Raw genomic sequence first — 14316 nt, 5'->3', positions numbered from 1 at the left:
TTAGAAAGAATAAATCTTTCCTTGAAAGAGTTTAAACTTATGTACAACGACCATTGTTTATCTACAGAAATAAATTGGACTCCCAATCAAATATGGACTATGGGAATGATAAATATTGACAATCCTATGTCAAGAGATGAAACTGAAAATGATATAAATGATTTTAATATCTATGGAGTAGATGTTGACGGCCCTTTATCTCACGATTTAAACAATGTTGTTGTTAACTCAGTTAGTATTCCGAATAGAATTGATATTGAAGCATTCGTCAGAAATTCAATAGATATGTCTAAAGAATCCACTGAAATGGCAATCGACATTTACATAGAAGCCTTAGCACTTGTGGTGGAAAAATTTGAATCTTATTTATAATTTCAGATGAATTTAACTTCTTGTTCTATTTTATTTTGTATTAGCTGCTTGTTAATGTGTACAGAATAGTTTCTACTGAATAGAATCCTTTGTATCTATACTCTTGAGTCCAGAATACAAGTGGGGTGGGAATAAACGGCACAGTGGAAATGGGGGGGGGGGGTTGTTTATTAAGGACTCGAGAGTACTATATTTTTTTACTTCCATGTAATTCGTTTTGAGCCTATATTCAAATCAAGCAATATATTCATTTGCTACTAAATGGAAATTATCCATAATAGGGTTACTTTTTAAATTTTTGCATTCGTTCTAGACGGTCTCTTAATATTTTTAGAGGGTAAACCAGAGACTTGGAAAAAAAAAGATTAGCGTTTCTCTCAAATATTATATATTACTTGGTAAGACTTCATATAAGAACATGTAAAAATATCATCAAACATATCGCAAAATCATATTGTTCCAAAAAAGTTATTAGTAAATGCCATGTCATAAACATCAAAAAGGTCATTATTAGCTGGAAGCTTGCATAACAGCGAGCCACGCGGCAAAACTAAACAATTAGAGCAAGTATGTGCAGTTGGTATATACATATATGCTTCATGTGTCTTCTGATCCTATAAATGAACAAAAATAAAAATATTATTATAACTTGCAACACTTAAGAATGTCTAGTTTTATTATTTTTATTTAAAAAAACAATTTTTTATGAAAATAACCTTTTTTTGAAAAATTACATCATAAATCCAAGCATGGAGTTTTTTTACACACATTTTTGCATATTTATTAAAAAAATTTCAAGATCTTGCAAATTATTCTTGTTTATGTTTTTAGCTTATTATAGAAATCACACTAATTAAAGTAAACTGGGGTGGTTTTGTCCCACTTTGCACCTAAATTATCCTAGGTACAATAGCTGGTGGCCAATTAAAAATTGGCTACAATTGGTCTACAATTAAATTGGATACAATTAAAAAAAAGCTCACTGTACCTATGGCCAATTTTTTTCAAACCCCTCTATATGGCGGAACTTTTTTATTTAAGTCAATATACTTATATCAATAGAAAGTAATTGGTATATACATTTGATCATATCAGTTTTACAATTTTTAGACAAGTGCGGAGCATTAAACTTTGACGTTGAAAATACGGGGCCCTAGGTACACGAACTTCCCCTACACTTTAAAAATTCCAGGGCTTTTCCAGGATTCTTGAGAAAAAAAAAGAAAAATCCCAGGACTTTCTAGGATACTAGTCCCGGACATTGCAGGACTGTGGGAACACTGTTATGGTAGAGAATATAAACATTTTAAAACAAAATATATATTGTGAAACAAAGTCATGCAGAAACATGCAGGGCCAAAGTTGCCCTTTTTTACGTTTTTTAATTTTGCAAGTTTTGTATTATGAAGAAATCTAAAAACCATAAACTATGAAGAACCATCCAAACCACTTCATAGTGACACTTAAAAACCATTATAGAAAAGTTAAAGCAACATTTTTACAATTAAATGCCCTTCCTGATGTTAACATGAATCAGGTTGTACTAGATTACATATTACCAGTAGCTGGATAACATGACTTGACAGACTATAAAAATAATATTTTAATAATATACATCTTTCAAATTATAATTTAGTTTCCGATAACAAACTAAATTTGAATGAAATAAATTATTCCGATATTTATTTTGAGTATGAGCAAAATCTTTCAGTTAAATACTACTATTTTATTAAATATAATAGATCTTTTACTTTTTCATCAGCTTCAATAGTAGGAATAAATTCAACAGACGGTTGCAATGCAAACCCAAGTAGAGGCTCTTCTGAAGCTCCAGTGACGAAAGAAAGAATATTTGCCAATGAAACACACTCTCTTCTACCACTGGCAACCTAAATAATATATTATATGTAACATCTAAAACATCACAGTGATCACTGTTTTACATTTTAAAAAAACTTACCTCTCTGACATATTTCACAAACATAGAATAAATCTCTTTTTCTTTAACTAAAGCTGTCGACCCTTCTGATGAAAATTTTGGCTTCAATAATTTTAAAAGCATTTTTGCTGTGAATTGTACTTTTGAAGATCTTAATAATTCAAGTAATTGTGGAAACTCTTTGAAAAACCTTATCAAATTAAACTTGTTTAAACCTTTTTGTATATTAGATATACAAATATCTGCTGTATTTTCGGTGATCTTAATAATGATGCTGTCTGGTAAATATGTTGGTAGCTGCCCTCCTTGAAAGAGTGCAATACCAATTAACAAACCTACAAAGTAATATTCCTCAGCAAAGAGTTCTCTCAAACCACTATCAAATAATCTCTCTTTAATCATTCTATTGCATTCTCGTATCCACTCTCTCCTTGGACCACCATAATCCTTAGCTAGTTCTCCCATAAAGTCAACTTCAAATGTAATTAAAAAATTTTCAACGGATTCTAATTCAGCAAATGTTGACATTAAAATATTTTGTTGATCGATACAAATAAAGTTTGTCTCAGAATCTTTATCCGTGTTTTCATCAATGTTTTCTATATCTTGAACTCTGCCCTTGATCATTGTTTTTTGAAGAAACCTTAAAATTTCTATTGGATCCTGAAGATTATTTTCTTTAATTTCCTTAATTTTTTGGTTTTCAAAATCAATTTCAATATATATATTTTTATCAACTGAACCTTTTGCTACAAATGAAGCTGATGTAAGTTCTTTTATTTCCTGTATATCAACTTCATTAACATCTTCTTGATCTATTAGTTGTGAACTTTTTGATACAAATGAAGCTGATGGAATTTCAATAACTTCCGTTGGAATGATCATTTGATGATCATTGCATCGTTCTTTTAGCTGTAAATATAAAAGCCCTTGTCCAGCTAGTTTTTTTACAACATCATATGAGTAATCAATATTTGAGCATTTATTTAATTTTGATATTTTTTTTCATGATACTTTAACAAAATCGAATTCATCTGAACCCAGCAAAGGAAATTTTTCATGCAACGACTCCTTTATTTTCTCTCTTATTATTTGTTCACTATCGAATTCATTGATAATCAAAATTCCATTTGCAATTACAGAATCCCATTTTAGGAATTGTTCTTCATCATTTTCTGTAGATGAAATTAGTGCAAATTCTAATGTTTTTGTCATTTTCTTTGATTTATTTTGATTGCCTATGTGGTTGCCTATATTGCTACTGTATGGTGCTGACGACCTTAATCTATCGTTTCTATTAAGGCGCCTAAAAATACCCGATGAACCACTTTCATTGAGCATTCCTCTAGCTCTTTGTAATGTGGAGGTTATTGTGAGTTCCGATTGTGGCCTGCTGATATTTGTGCTTTGATTTGTGCGAAGAAGAATAGAAGCTTCCTCTAACAAAGATGCAACTTTGCTATAACTATCCATATCGGTATAAGTATAACTGCTTTTTATAACTACACGCTTTTTCTATAAATAATATTATTAAAGTATTTTTAAATGTTGACAATGTTTTGTTCAACCAAAAGCCGATTGGCCGCGTTCTCCCCAGGAATATTGAATATATATTTGAAAAAGATTGAATATATTTGAAAAAGATTGAATATATTTGAAAAAGATTGAATATATTTGAAAAAGATTGAATATATTTGAAAAAGATTGAATATATATTTGAAAATGATTGAATATATATTTAGAAAAGATTACATATATTTTTCAATTTGAATATTGCTGCAATCCGGCAGGCATATACCGGTTAATGGTTTTTATATTTCTTGATATTTTTTATTCAAACTAATTATTAAATTTTTTTCTAAAATTTCTTTTTTAAATTACGTTTTTTTATCTTAAAAATATAACACAAGAATAATTTGAAATAATAGTAAATAAGAATAATAACTTTTCATTTAATAAATATTGACATCATTACTTAGTTATCTTTTCGAATGTCCTTAATTGCGAACATTCTAAACAACAGAATTGTTTTAAATTTGAGTTAAAATAAATAATAGTTAATAAAAAATCTATACTATGAACAAAAACTAATTTTAAAAATTACTCTATTATTGATATTTATGTTTTATCATAAACGATGTGTGGAATATTACAAACAATAAATCAAATAAATTTTACTTGATATTTTCACAAATTAAAAATACTCCGCAGTTTTAATTTTCTTACAATGGTTTTCTAATTTTCTATTCTTATCTTATTTGCGCATTGTGTTTCCACGTGCACATTCCATTATTGAAATTAGTCACGATTAACGACTTTAAACTGCTCATTCATTCATTACGTTAGTGCAAAAGAGAACGACGTTGTGCTTTTTATATTTTATATCAGTTGTTTGACAACAGAATATCTTTAATAAATAATTTTTTTAAAATATTTTATGAAAATAAAAAAATAATCTTGAACTATTGGACGAGCGTTATTTTATACGCTCGTTATAAGCTGAACGAGCGTTGTTTATCGCGTCTAGAACGTTTGAAAATACCGTTTACGGGCGCGTTTTACTAGCGGAGCGCGATCGCGCTCGCTTCATCACAAGCCCTGTATATATATATATATATATATATATATATATATATATATATATATATATATATATATATATATATATATATATACTTATATATATATATATATATATATATATATTTATATATACATATACATATATATATATATATATATATATATATATATATATATATATATACTTATATATACTTATATATACTTATATATACTTATATATACTTATATATACTTATATATATATATATATATATATATATATATATATATATATATATATATATATATATATATATATATATATATATATATATATATATATATATATATATATATATATATATATATATATATCTATAGTTTGTTGGCTTTGGGAAGAGCGGAAGGAAAAAAGTGATTCTTACGCCAACATATACGTCACTTTTAATTACTTTTAACTTTCGTCCAACATTTGCGTGTTGGACGAAAGTAAAAACCATTAATTTAATTACAAATTAATCGTTTTTTAAAAAAACCACAAAAACGCGAATTTAATTGACCAGAATGTTTTTAAAAACATTCTGAATGTTTTTAAAACATTTTGAATGTTTTTAACAATATAAACAATGTTTTTATTTTTATTTTTTTTAATAAAATGTTTTTATTTTTATTTTTTTTACTGTAAATCATGCGCGGAGTGTTGCTACATCGACTATCTTACAGCCTGACTCGCAAGGGAGTGCTGCTACATCGACTGACAAATAGCCTGACTCGCAAGGGAGTGCTGCTACATCGACTGACAAATAGCCTGACTCGCAAGGGAGTGCTGCTACATTGACTGACAAATAGCCTGACCCGCAAGGGAGTGCTGCTACATCAACCAAAGGTTTGGTTGGGGCAGGCAGTCTATCATTATTAAAAAAAAAAAATTCCGGTCTTGCATTTTCATTTTTACTTTTTGTCAACAAAATATGGAAAAAACTTTCGGACAACATCTAAGGGTTCTATATATATCTATATATATATATATATATATATATATATATATATATATATATATATATATATATATATATATATATATATATATATATATATATCTATATATATATATATATATATATATATATATATATATATATACATATATACATACTTATATATACATACTTATATATACATATATATATATATATATATATATATATATATATATATATATATATATATATATATATATATATATATCAGGCCTTGTTACGAGATTTCGCTGCGTAGCGAAAACGCGTAGCGCATTTCTAAGTAACTCAACTCAGCAAATATATTTTGCATCGTTAGAAGTTATATTGCGTCACTATCGTCTTTTCAAGTACCGCATTGTAATTAAAGTTATTTTATTAACGTGTTAAAAATCATACAAACAGTTTGTTTTTTTCTCACTATAACAAAAGTTACAAATAAAATCTAAGTTCTTATTAAAATATGAACTAAATTTTATTTTGAGAAAAATATTTTTTTCATGAAACGTAAAATATTTGTTTATTTTCTTATGATTTTCTTTTCAAATATGAACTAAATTTTATTTTGAAAAAAATATTTTTTTCATGAAACGTAAAATATTTGTTTATTTTCTTATGATTTTATATTTGGTTTTTGGTTATTTTATTAACTGTTAATACATTTTTTCTTATTTAATTTGTGAACTCTTTTTAATGTTTTTAAACAATAAAGTTTTTTTGTGTTATTTATCAGTTACCGATAACATATTCGTGATCATAATTTATTTTCATAAATTAAATGAACGTCATTAAAACTTTACGTTATTGAATTAACAATAAACAAAATATCTTATTAATAAAATATTTACATCAAAATAAATCGTGCATTTTTTTAAACTTATTATGACTAAAAATAATTTTTATATTTAAAAGGAATTTATATATTTAATTCATTAAGATAAAACTTAAAACAATTTTTTTTTTAACTAATTTTTAATAACAAAAAAAAAATTATGAAACAAACTGTTTATTTAACAAAAAAATCTATTATTTTACAATTGCGGTTAAATGCTTTTACTTACGACTTTATTTCTTCTGAATAAACGTCACGTTAACGGTAATCAAAAGATAATTTAAATATTCTAAAAGATGTAAGTTTTTGCGTAGCGCTAAACTGCTGAACGCGTAGGCAAATCGCCTTTTCGCAAATAAAATGCGAGCTGCGTAGCGCTTCTTAACAAGACCTGTATATATATATATATATATATATATATATATATATATATATATATATATATATATATATATATATATACATACATAGACACACACACACATACATATATACTAGGGTGGCTCATAAAACTACATTTTTTGAAGATGTCTGCTGGTACCCCCTAAATGTTTTCTATGCAATAAATTAATACTAAATTTAAAAAATTTTGAATATAAAAAAATATTAGGGGTCGCTCAAGACCCTTAAACATCAAATGAGTCTTTAATATTTTGAAAAAAAAAGTTCTTTAAAAGCATATAATTGGGTCTCAAAAGAAGTGAAATTTTATAAAACATCCAAAATCATTAATTATTTTATATAAAGATTACTAGTTTAAAGTTTATGGCTTAAAAACTATTGTTTTTCAACAAAAAATAAAAAAGTACATATTTTCATAGTTTTTTTAATTAAACTTTTTTAATTTGTGTTTCCATAATTTTTTTATTTTATTTTTGAAATTTTTATAAAATTTTACTTCTTTTGAGACCCAACTTAATATGCTTTTAAAGAACTTTTTTTTCGAAATATTAGGGACCTGTCTGATGTTTAAGGGTCTTGAGCAACCCCTAAAAGTTTTTTTCATTTAAAATTTTTTTTTTTAATTTAGTATTAATTTATTACATAAAACTCATTTAGGGGGTACCAGCAGACATTTTCAAAAAATGTAGTTTTATGAGCCACCCTAATACATACATACATACATACATACATACATACATACATACATACATACATACATACATACATACATACATACATACATACATTCATACATATATACATACATACATACATATCAGGTAACCAAAAAAGTTCGTGCGGTTTTTCCGCATATAATAAAAACACACAAAATGACAAAAGTAAGTACATTTATTCATTAAAATAGTCACCATTAGCATCTAAAACCTTTTCCCAACGTAAAACAAGCTTATTTATTCCACTTCTAAAAAGTTCTCATTCCTTTGAGTCTATAAAAGCTTTCAACTCCATTTCAACCGCGTCCTGGTCTCGGAACTGCTGTCCTTTTAAATGATTTCCCAGGGAAAGGAAAAAATGGAAATCAGTAGGGGAGAGTTCTGGCGAGTATGGTGGATGAGGCAAACTCTCCCAACCAAGGCTTTGGAGCTTGTCCTGAGTCACGCGAGCGGTGTGCGGTCTCGCGTTGTCGTGGAGAAGCAGAACTCCTCTCCTGTGCACCAGTGCAGGCTGCTTTACAAGCAACAGGTCGTGAACTCGTTGCAGCTGTGCTGAGTAGACCAGTCCAGTAATGGTTTGGCCTGTTGGGAGCAGCTCGTAATGCACCACACCAGCTGTAGTCCACCAAATGCAGAGCAAAACCTTCCGCTCGTGGAGATTGGGCTTGAGTGTCTTTGAGATGGGGTCATCGGGGGACAACCAATGGTAGCAACGCTTGGTATTGTTGTACACAATCCATTTTTCGTCGCATGTCAATAAACAATCAAGAAAAGGCTCAACATTGTGGCGTGATAAGAGTGATGTGCAGATCGTAAGCCGTTGCTTCTTGTTGTCGATCGACAATTTGTGCGGAACCCACCGACTCAGCTTCCACGCTTTCCCAATCGCATGCAGATGCAGGCGGATGGTTTCAACACTCACAGCAAACCTCACTGCAAGTTCTTGGCAAGTTTGGCTGGAGTCAGACTCGACAGCGTCCTTCAGTTCATCCTCATCAACCAACAATGGGCGTCCAGAACGCGGCAGGTCTTCGATGGACTCATCTCCCGAAGAGAATCGCTGAAACCACTTCTGTGCTGTGCGTTCACTTACTGTACCTTCTCCAAATGCTGTGCAGATGTTTTTGGCCGCTTGTGTTGCATTCCTTCCAAGTTTGAACTCGTAAAGTAAGCAAGATCGAATAATCGTTGGTTGGGTTGCCATCCTTTCTTTACACAAAACCTTTCCTGTAAGCTCGTTACAAGCCTACACTATATATGCAGCAACTGCGCGTGACACACGCATTCTATTACGCAACAAAGCTACTTGCCTTGTGCGATGTGGGTGTTGTAAAAAATGCTAAAAACAATTCAATTACCAAAAACCGCACGAACTTTTTTGGTTACCTAATACATGCATACATACATACATACATACACACCGTGTAAATATTAGACGTTAATACTTTTGGAGAGCACCGAAAAAACCCTTTTGGGGTCTTGTTATAACACATAGGTGACTTACCTGGCAAATTTTAAAAAATTTTTATCGACGTCCAAGGGAGAAAAAGCAATTTGAAGTTTTTAGTAAAAATATCCAAAAAAGAACCAAAAATTGTCAAAAATCATTTTCTTCAAAAGTAAAATGTTCTTGTACAATGATACCAAAATATTACAAAACACAATTAATTAGAATAGTTTTTACTTTTATCTTACAGTAATTTCATCGAAATATTTTTTTACCCATATTATTATGAATAAAATGACTAGCACAAATAATGTGATATATTTTTAATTCCTGCTTTGTAAAAATTTAGTTTAAAATATTTTGAAATTTCCTAAAATGGGGATAACCTCTCATTTAAAAATAATCCCCTCTACTGCTCTTACACAAAAAAACAATACCTGAAAATTAGTGTTGGTAACTTATTTATGGTGGAACTAAATTTAGTTACTGCTAATGTTTTTGTACTTTGCTTAGTGTCTGGAAAAATTTAGTTCCTGTTTAGTTTCTTTTTGTAATTTTGTTATTTTAATTGCTCTTAATCAGTATTTGAGTGTAAAAGCATGGAATTCAACCTCTTAAATTAAATTTCACCATTTTCTATAAAATATATTTTAATGTGAAAATTATTCGCTAAAAGTGCGAAAGTAAATGTATTTGTCAAGTGAATAAACTTATAAGAAATGTCTAGCTGAACTTTAAAAAATATTTAGTAATTTAGTACCCAAAAAATTCTTTTTAGGTTCCAAAGAATATAAAAAGTAGAAAGTAAACAACTCTGAGGAAAATATAAATATCAAGTTTTTTGTTTACAGTGGTGAAAAACGTTTTTGTTACAAATCAAAATGCCAAACAAAGCCAGAACTCATGAAGTTTGCAGAAAAACTGTTTGCTTTTTGTGCATGAGAAAATGTGACAGAGAATTAACTGACTTTATGATTGCACAAGTGCTGAAACTTGTAAAAAGTGATTTGAAATTTGAGGATGAAAGAGTTCCAAGAGGAATTTGCAACACTTGCAACACCTGCAAAAAAGAGACAATGGTGATTTGAACAGTCCACTATCACTACTTTACAATTTTGACTCCATTGTTATAAAGCCTTCTACAAGAACACCAAATAGGTGTGAATGCCTCATTTGCCAAATCAGTAGGCTCAATTTAAATCAACAGCATCCAATCTTTGTTCAATCCTCATCTAAGCAACAAACTAAGGAACAAACTATTGCAACACCAGGGACATCAAGTGCAAATCAACAACCTCCATCTGCAGAAAAAAGGTGCACACAATGTTTGTCAGTTATAGCTCGAGGTCACAGACATTTTTGCACACCTGGAACAAGACACAGAAATTTACAGTCATTGGTGCAAGATGACATTAAAGGAGCAGAGCTAATTGTAGTATCTCTCATTGCCAACAAAATAGCTTCTCCTCATGGAACAGTTAAACTCAGTCAAGGAACTGGTGGAAAATTGTTTCCAGTTACACCAGTTAACATTTGAATAAAGAAGTTCATCTCTTAGACACATCATTTTGACTCCTTGCATATTAAATTTGCTGCTGTATACTATAATATATTATACATATGCACTAAAACTTCTTGAAATGGCAATATGCAAAATGGCAATGTTAATAGCATACATTTCAAATTGGTCTACTGGAAACTTTCATGTACACATTTAGATTTGAGGCATTTTTTTCTTTACATATCAAAATTATGCAGTGATTTGTATTATATGTTTCCTCTGGTTTTTAGTATTTTTTGTCCGCTATGCAGGGTAAACATATTAAAAAATAATACTGTTCAAATTAATTTTGCATTGCTGTTTTTTATTTATACCACATTACTTGTTACAATAAAATGAAATACTATAAAATAACATAGTTTTGATTTAGAGCAATAAAAATTGTGGCCAAAAAAGGTGTATAATAGTTCTATTATTGTAACTTGAATTTTATATCAATAAGCTAGAAAAAATAGATTTTGTTGTGAAATTATTTTGAAAGAGATGAATTTGTTTGTTCTTTTTTTATTCAGGCCCTTCAATTGCTCACAATGTAAACAGCACACCTCTTACAACACAAAGTTTAGTGAATGATCAACTAAACACTAGACTTTCCAATACAGGAATGAGGCTTCTAGCATCATCGCTAAACAAATCCACTGGGATTCGACTAGTTGAGCCATATTTTGAGCAAAAATTTGCTGCTGCTGGACAAACTCTTGCAGATTTCTTCACCTTGTCAGAGTCAAATTTTACCATGGAAAAGGGAAAAGAAGAAAAACGATCAATGGTTCACTGCAAAAACCTGCAAGACCTAACAAATCATGTTTTGCATTCAAGAGATTACTCCCCTCAGCATTTAGTCAAGCTGGGAATAGATGGTGGTGGTTCATTTAGTTCATTATAAGCACAGAAGAAGTTGATGAGTCAAAAAGTCCTCAACAAAAAAGTTCATGCCTACTCACAAACTCAATTGCTCATGATACAGGTGTGAAGCATCAACTCATTGTTGCAATTGTGGAAGATGTGCCTGAAACATCTGCAACTGTCAAGGTGATGATGGACCAAATCCATGTTGAAGACGTCTCTTTTGTCATCTCTTGTGATCTCAAAATTGCTAACATCTTATGTGGAATTCAGTCTCATTCAAGTAAACACCCCTGCTGTTGGTGTAACATCAATTCAGACAACCTCTCAGAATGTAGAGTTTCCAGAAGTTTTGGTTCAATACTAGAGAGCTACAGAGTATTTGTGTCTGCTGGCTCCAAATTCAAAATGGCTAAAGATTTTGACAACACAATCACAATTCATCCTCCTTTGATCAACATGGAGGACTCGAGACTTATTTTGGACATCATTTCACCAATGGAACTACATTTGCTATTAGGAATTGTCAATCATCTTTTCAAAAATCTTTCAGAAATTTGGCCAGGAGCAAAACTATGGCCTGCTCTGTTGCACATTCAACTTCAGCCATACCACGGGGGACAATTTGCTGGAAATGAATGTCACAAACTTTTGCAAAATGTTGACATTCTTCAAAGACTGGCTGTAAAGACCTGTGCTTATGAAGCTCAGGGTTTCATTGTCTGTCAGATCAGGTTATCCTGCTACTGGTAACATGTAACCCAGTACAATCTGCTTCATGTCCTGCTGCCTTTTAGGATATGCCTTTTTAGGCAAAGGCTAGGAGATGCCAATTTAAAACACCCCCTGCCTTGGAGCTCTTGGTTGAGTAAAGGCTAGAGATGGTGTCTCGATAAAAATACTCATCTTGGGCAGATGTTAAATGCACTGGTCAACAGATTCTATCTGTTGACCAGCCTCGCATCCCTTCTTCATCTATTAGGCTGGCGCATATGTATTTTTAATACATTGTTTCCAGTTTAGAATGTTGAATGCTGGATCTTCTTGACTCAATGCATGGGTTTTGCTTGTGTCTCTGTTTTTATGACTAGGCAACTCATTCCATTATCTCCTAATGAGGGTGTAGATCTAAAACTCAGTTTTATGGTTCTGAGGCCGGCTGGTAGTCAGGTTTCCTGAACTCTGTGGTAGCTCTCAGAGAGGCTGATTTCATCAACAGCTGAAAAATATCAAAGTATTAACAGTGCCATGTTGCGCATGGATGGTGTCCCTGTTTGTACTTTTGGTGTGCATTGCGGAGGCCACATTTGGAGCCCTTTGTTACGGCTTAGGGTTTATTAGTAGTAATGAGACAATTGCTTGGGCTATTAAACAGTGTTCTGAGTACTATCTATGCTTTGAGTCAAGTTCTTCAATCTAATTTAAAAATGAATAAAGTACCAAAAACTATAAAATACAAAAAACCATCATCATCACCAAGTTCTCTAAACCTATCATTCACTAATATTCGTGGTCTTCGAAGTAACTTTTCTTCTGTTGAGTCTTATCTCTTGCAAAGTTCACCAGACCTACTTGCTCTTTGTGAGACTAATTTGAGTTCGGCTGTCTCATCTTGTGATCTTAGTGTTGATGGTTATCTTCCTCTAATTCGTAAAGACTCCAATAGTCACGTGCTTGGCCTGGGCATTTACATTCATAAGAATTCACCCATTTGTCGTGAAACTAGGTTTGAATCCACAGACTATTCTTTTATGTGCTTTTGTTTAGCACCACTTCACTCTATTGCCTTTCTCTTTGTTCTATATCGTTCTCCTTCATCTTAAGACTGCACACTTTTTGACTTTATTTCTGATCATATTGACCAAGCCCTCTCTCTGTATCCATCAGCTATTATAGTTGTTGTCGGTGACTTTAATGCTCACCACTCTGAATGGCTTGGCTCTAGTGTCAGTGATTCGGCAGGCATTAAAGCCCACAACTTTTGCCTTTCTCAATCCCTAACTCAAATAGTCAACTTTCCAACTCGCTTTCCAGACAACCCGAATCATATACCTTCTCTACTCGACTTATGTCTTGTTTCTGATCCTAGTCAGTGCTCAGTTTCTCCACATTCACCCTTAGGTGCTTCTGATCACAGTTTGATCTCTCTAAAACTAATATCTCATTCTTCTTCATCACCTGAATCCCCCTATTATCGAACCTCTTACAACTATAGTAAAGCTGACTGGGATTCTTTCCGTGATTTTCTTCGTGATGGCCCTTGGGTAGAAATCTTTTGTCTTCCTGTCGACAAATGTGCTTCTTACATAACTTCATGGATTCAGGCTGGCATGGAATCTTTTGTTCGCTTTCGACGATTCTAGGTCAAGCCTCACTCTCCTCCATGGTTTTCCTCACACTGTGCTGCTACAATTGCCAATCAAAACCGTTACTTTCATATTTATCAGCAAAACAATTCTCCAGAAAACAGGCGTCTTTATATTACTGTTAGGAACCATTGTTAAAAGGTTTTGTCTAACGCCAAAACCCGCTATTCTCAGGTCATGAAATCTCATATCTCATCTCAAAAATTAGGCTCTCGTGATTTCTGGAAAATCTTTAATAATATCAATAATAA

General features: G+C 31.1%; 2 protein-coding genes across 2 annotated transcripts in view; one reads left to right on the top strand and one right to left on the bottom strand.

Annotated features, from left to right (window-relative positions):
- The window catches only part of LOC101239489 (active breakpoint cluster region-related protein), a 126226-nt gene that overhangs the window by 62372 nt on the left and 49538 nt on the right, over positions 1 to 14316 (top strand). The window lies entirely within an intron of this gene.
- Positions 822 to 3896, bottom strand: LOC136085695 (uncharacterized). Its single transcript, XM_065807001.1, has 3 exons — positions 2333 to 3896; positions 2124 to 2261; positions 822 to 986 (listed from the first exon to the last, which is right to left on the bottom strand). The coding sequence occupies exons 1-3, from the start codon at positions 3194 to 3196 to the stop codon at positions 822 to 824; spliced, it is 1167 nt and encodes a 388-aa protein (XP_065663073.1). The 5' UTR covers positions 3197 to 3896.

The sequence above is a fragment of the Hydra vulgaris genome, chromosome 10 (genome assembly GCF_038396675.1).
Source record: "Hydra vulgaris chromosome 10, alternate assembly HydraT2T_AEP".
Lineage (NCBI taxonomy): Eukaryota > Metazoa > Cnidaria > Hydrozoa > Anthoathecata > Hydridae > Hydra > Hydra vulgaris.
The sequence above is the reverse complement of the archived record's forward strand: the minus strand, read 5'-3'. Positions and strand labels throughout refer to the sequence as shown.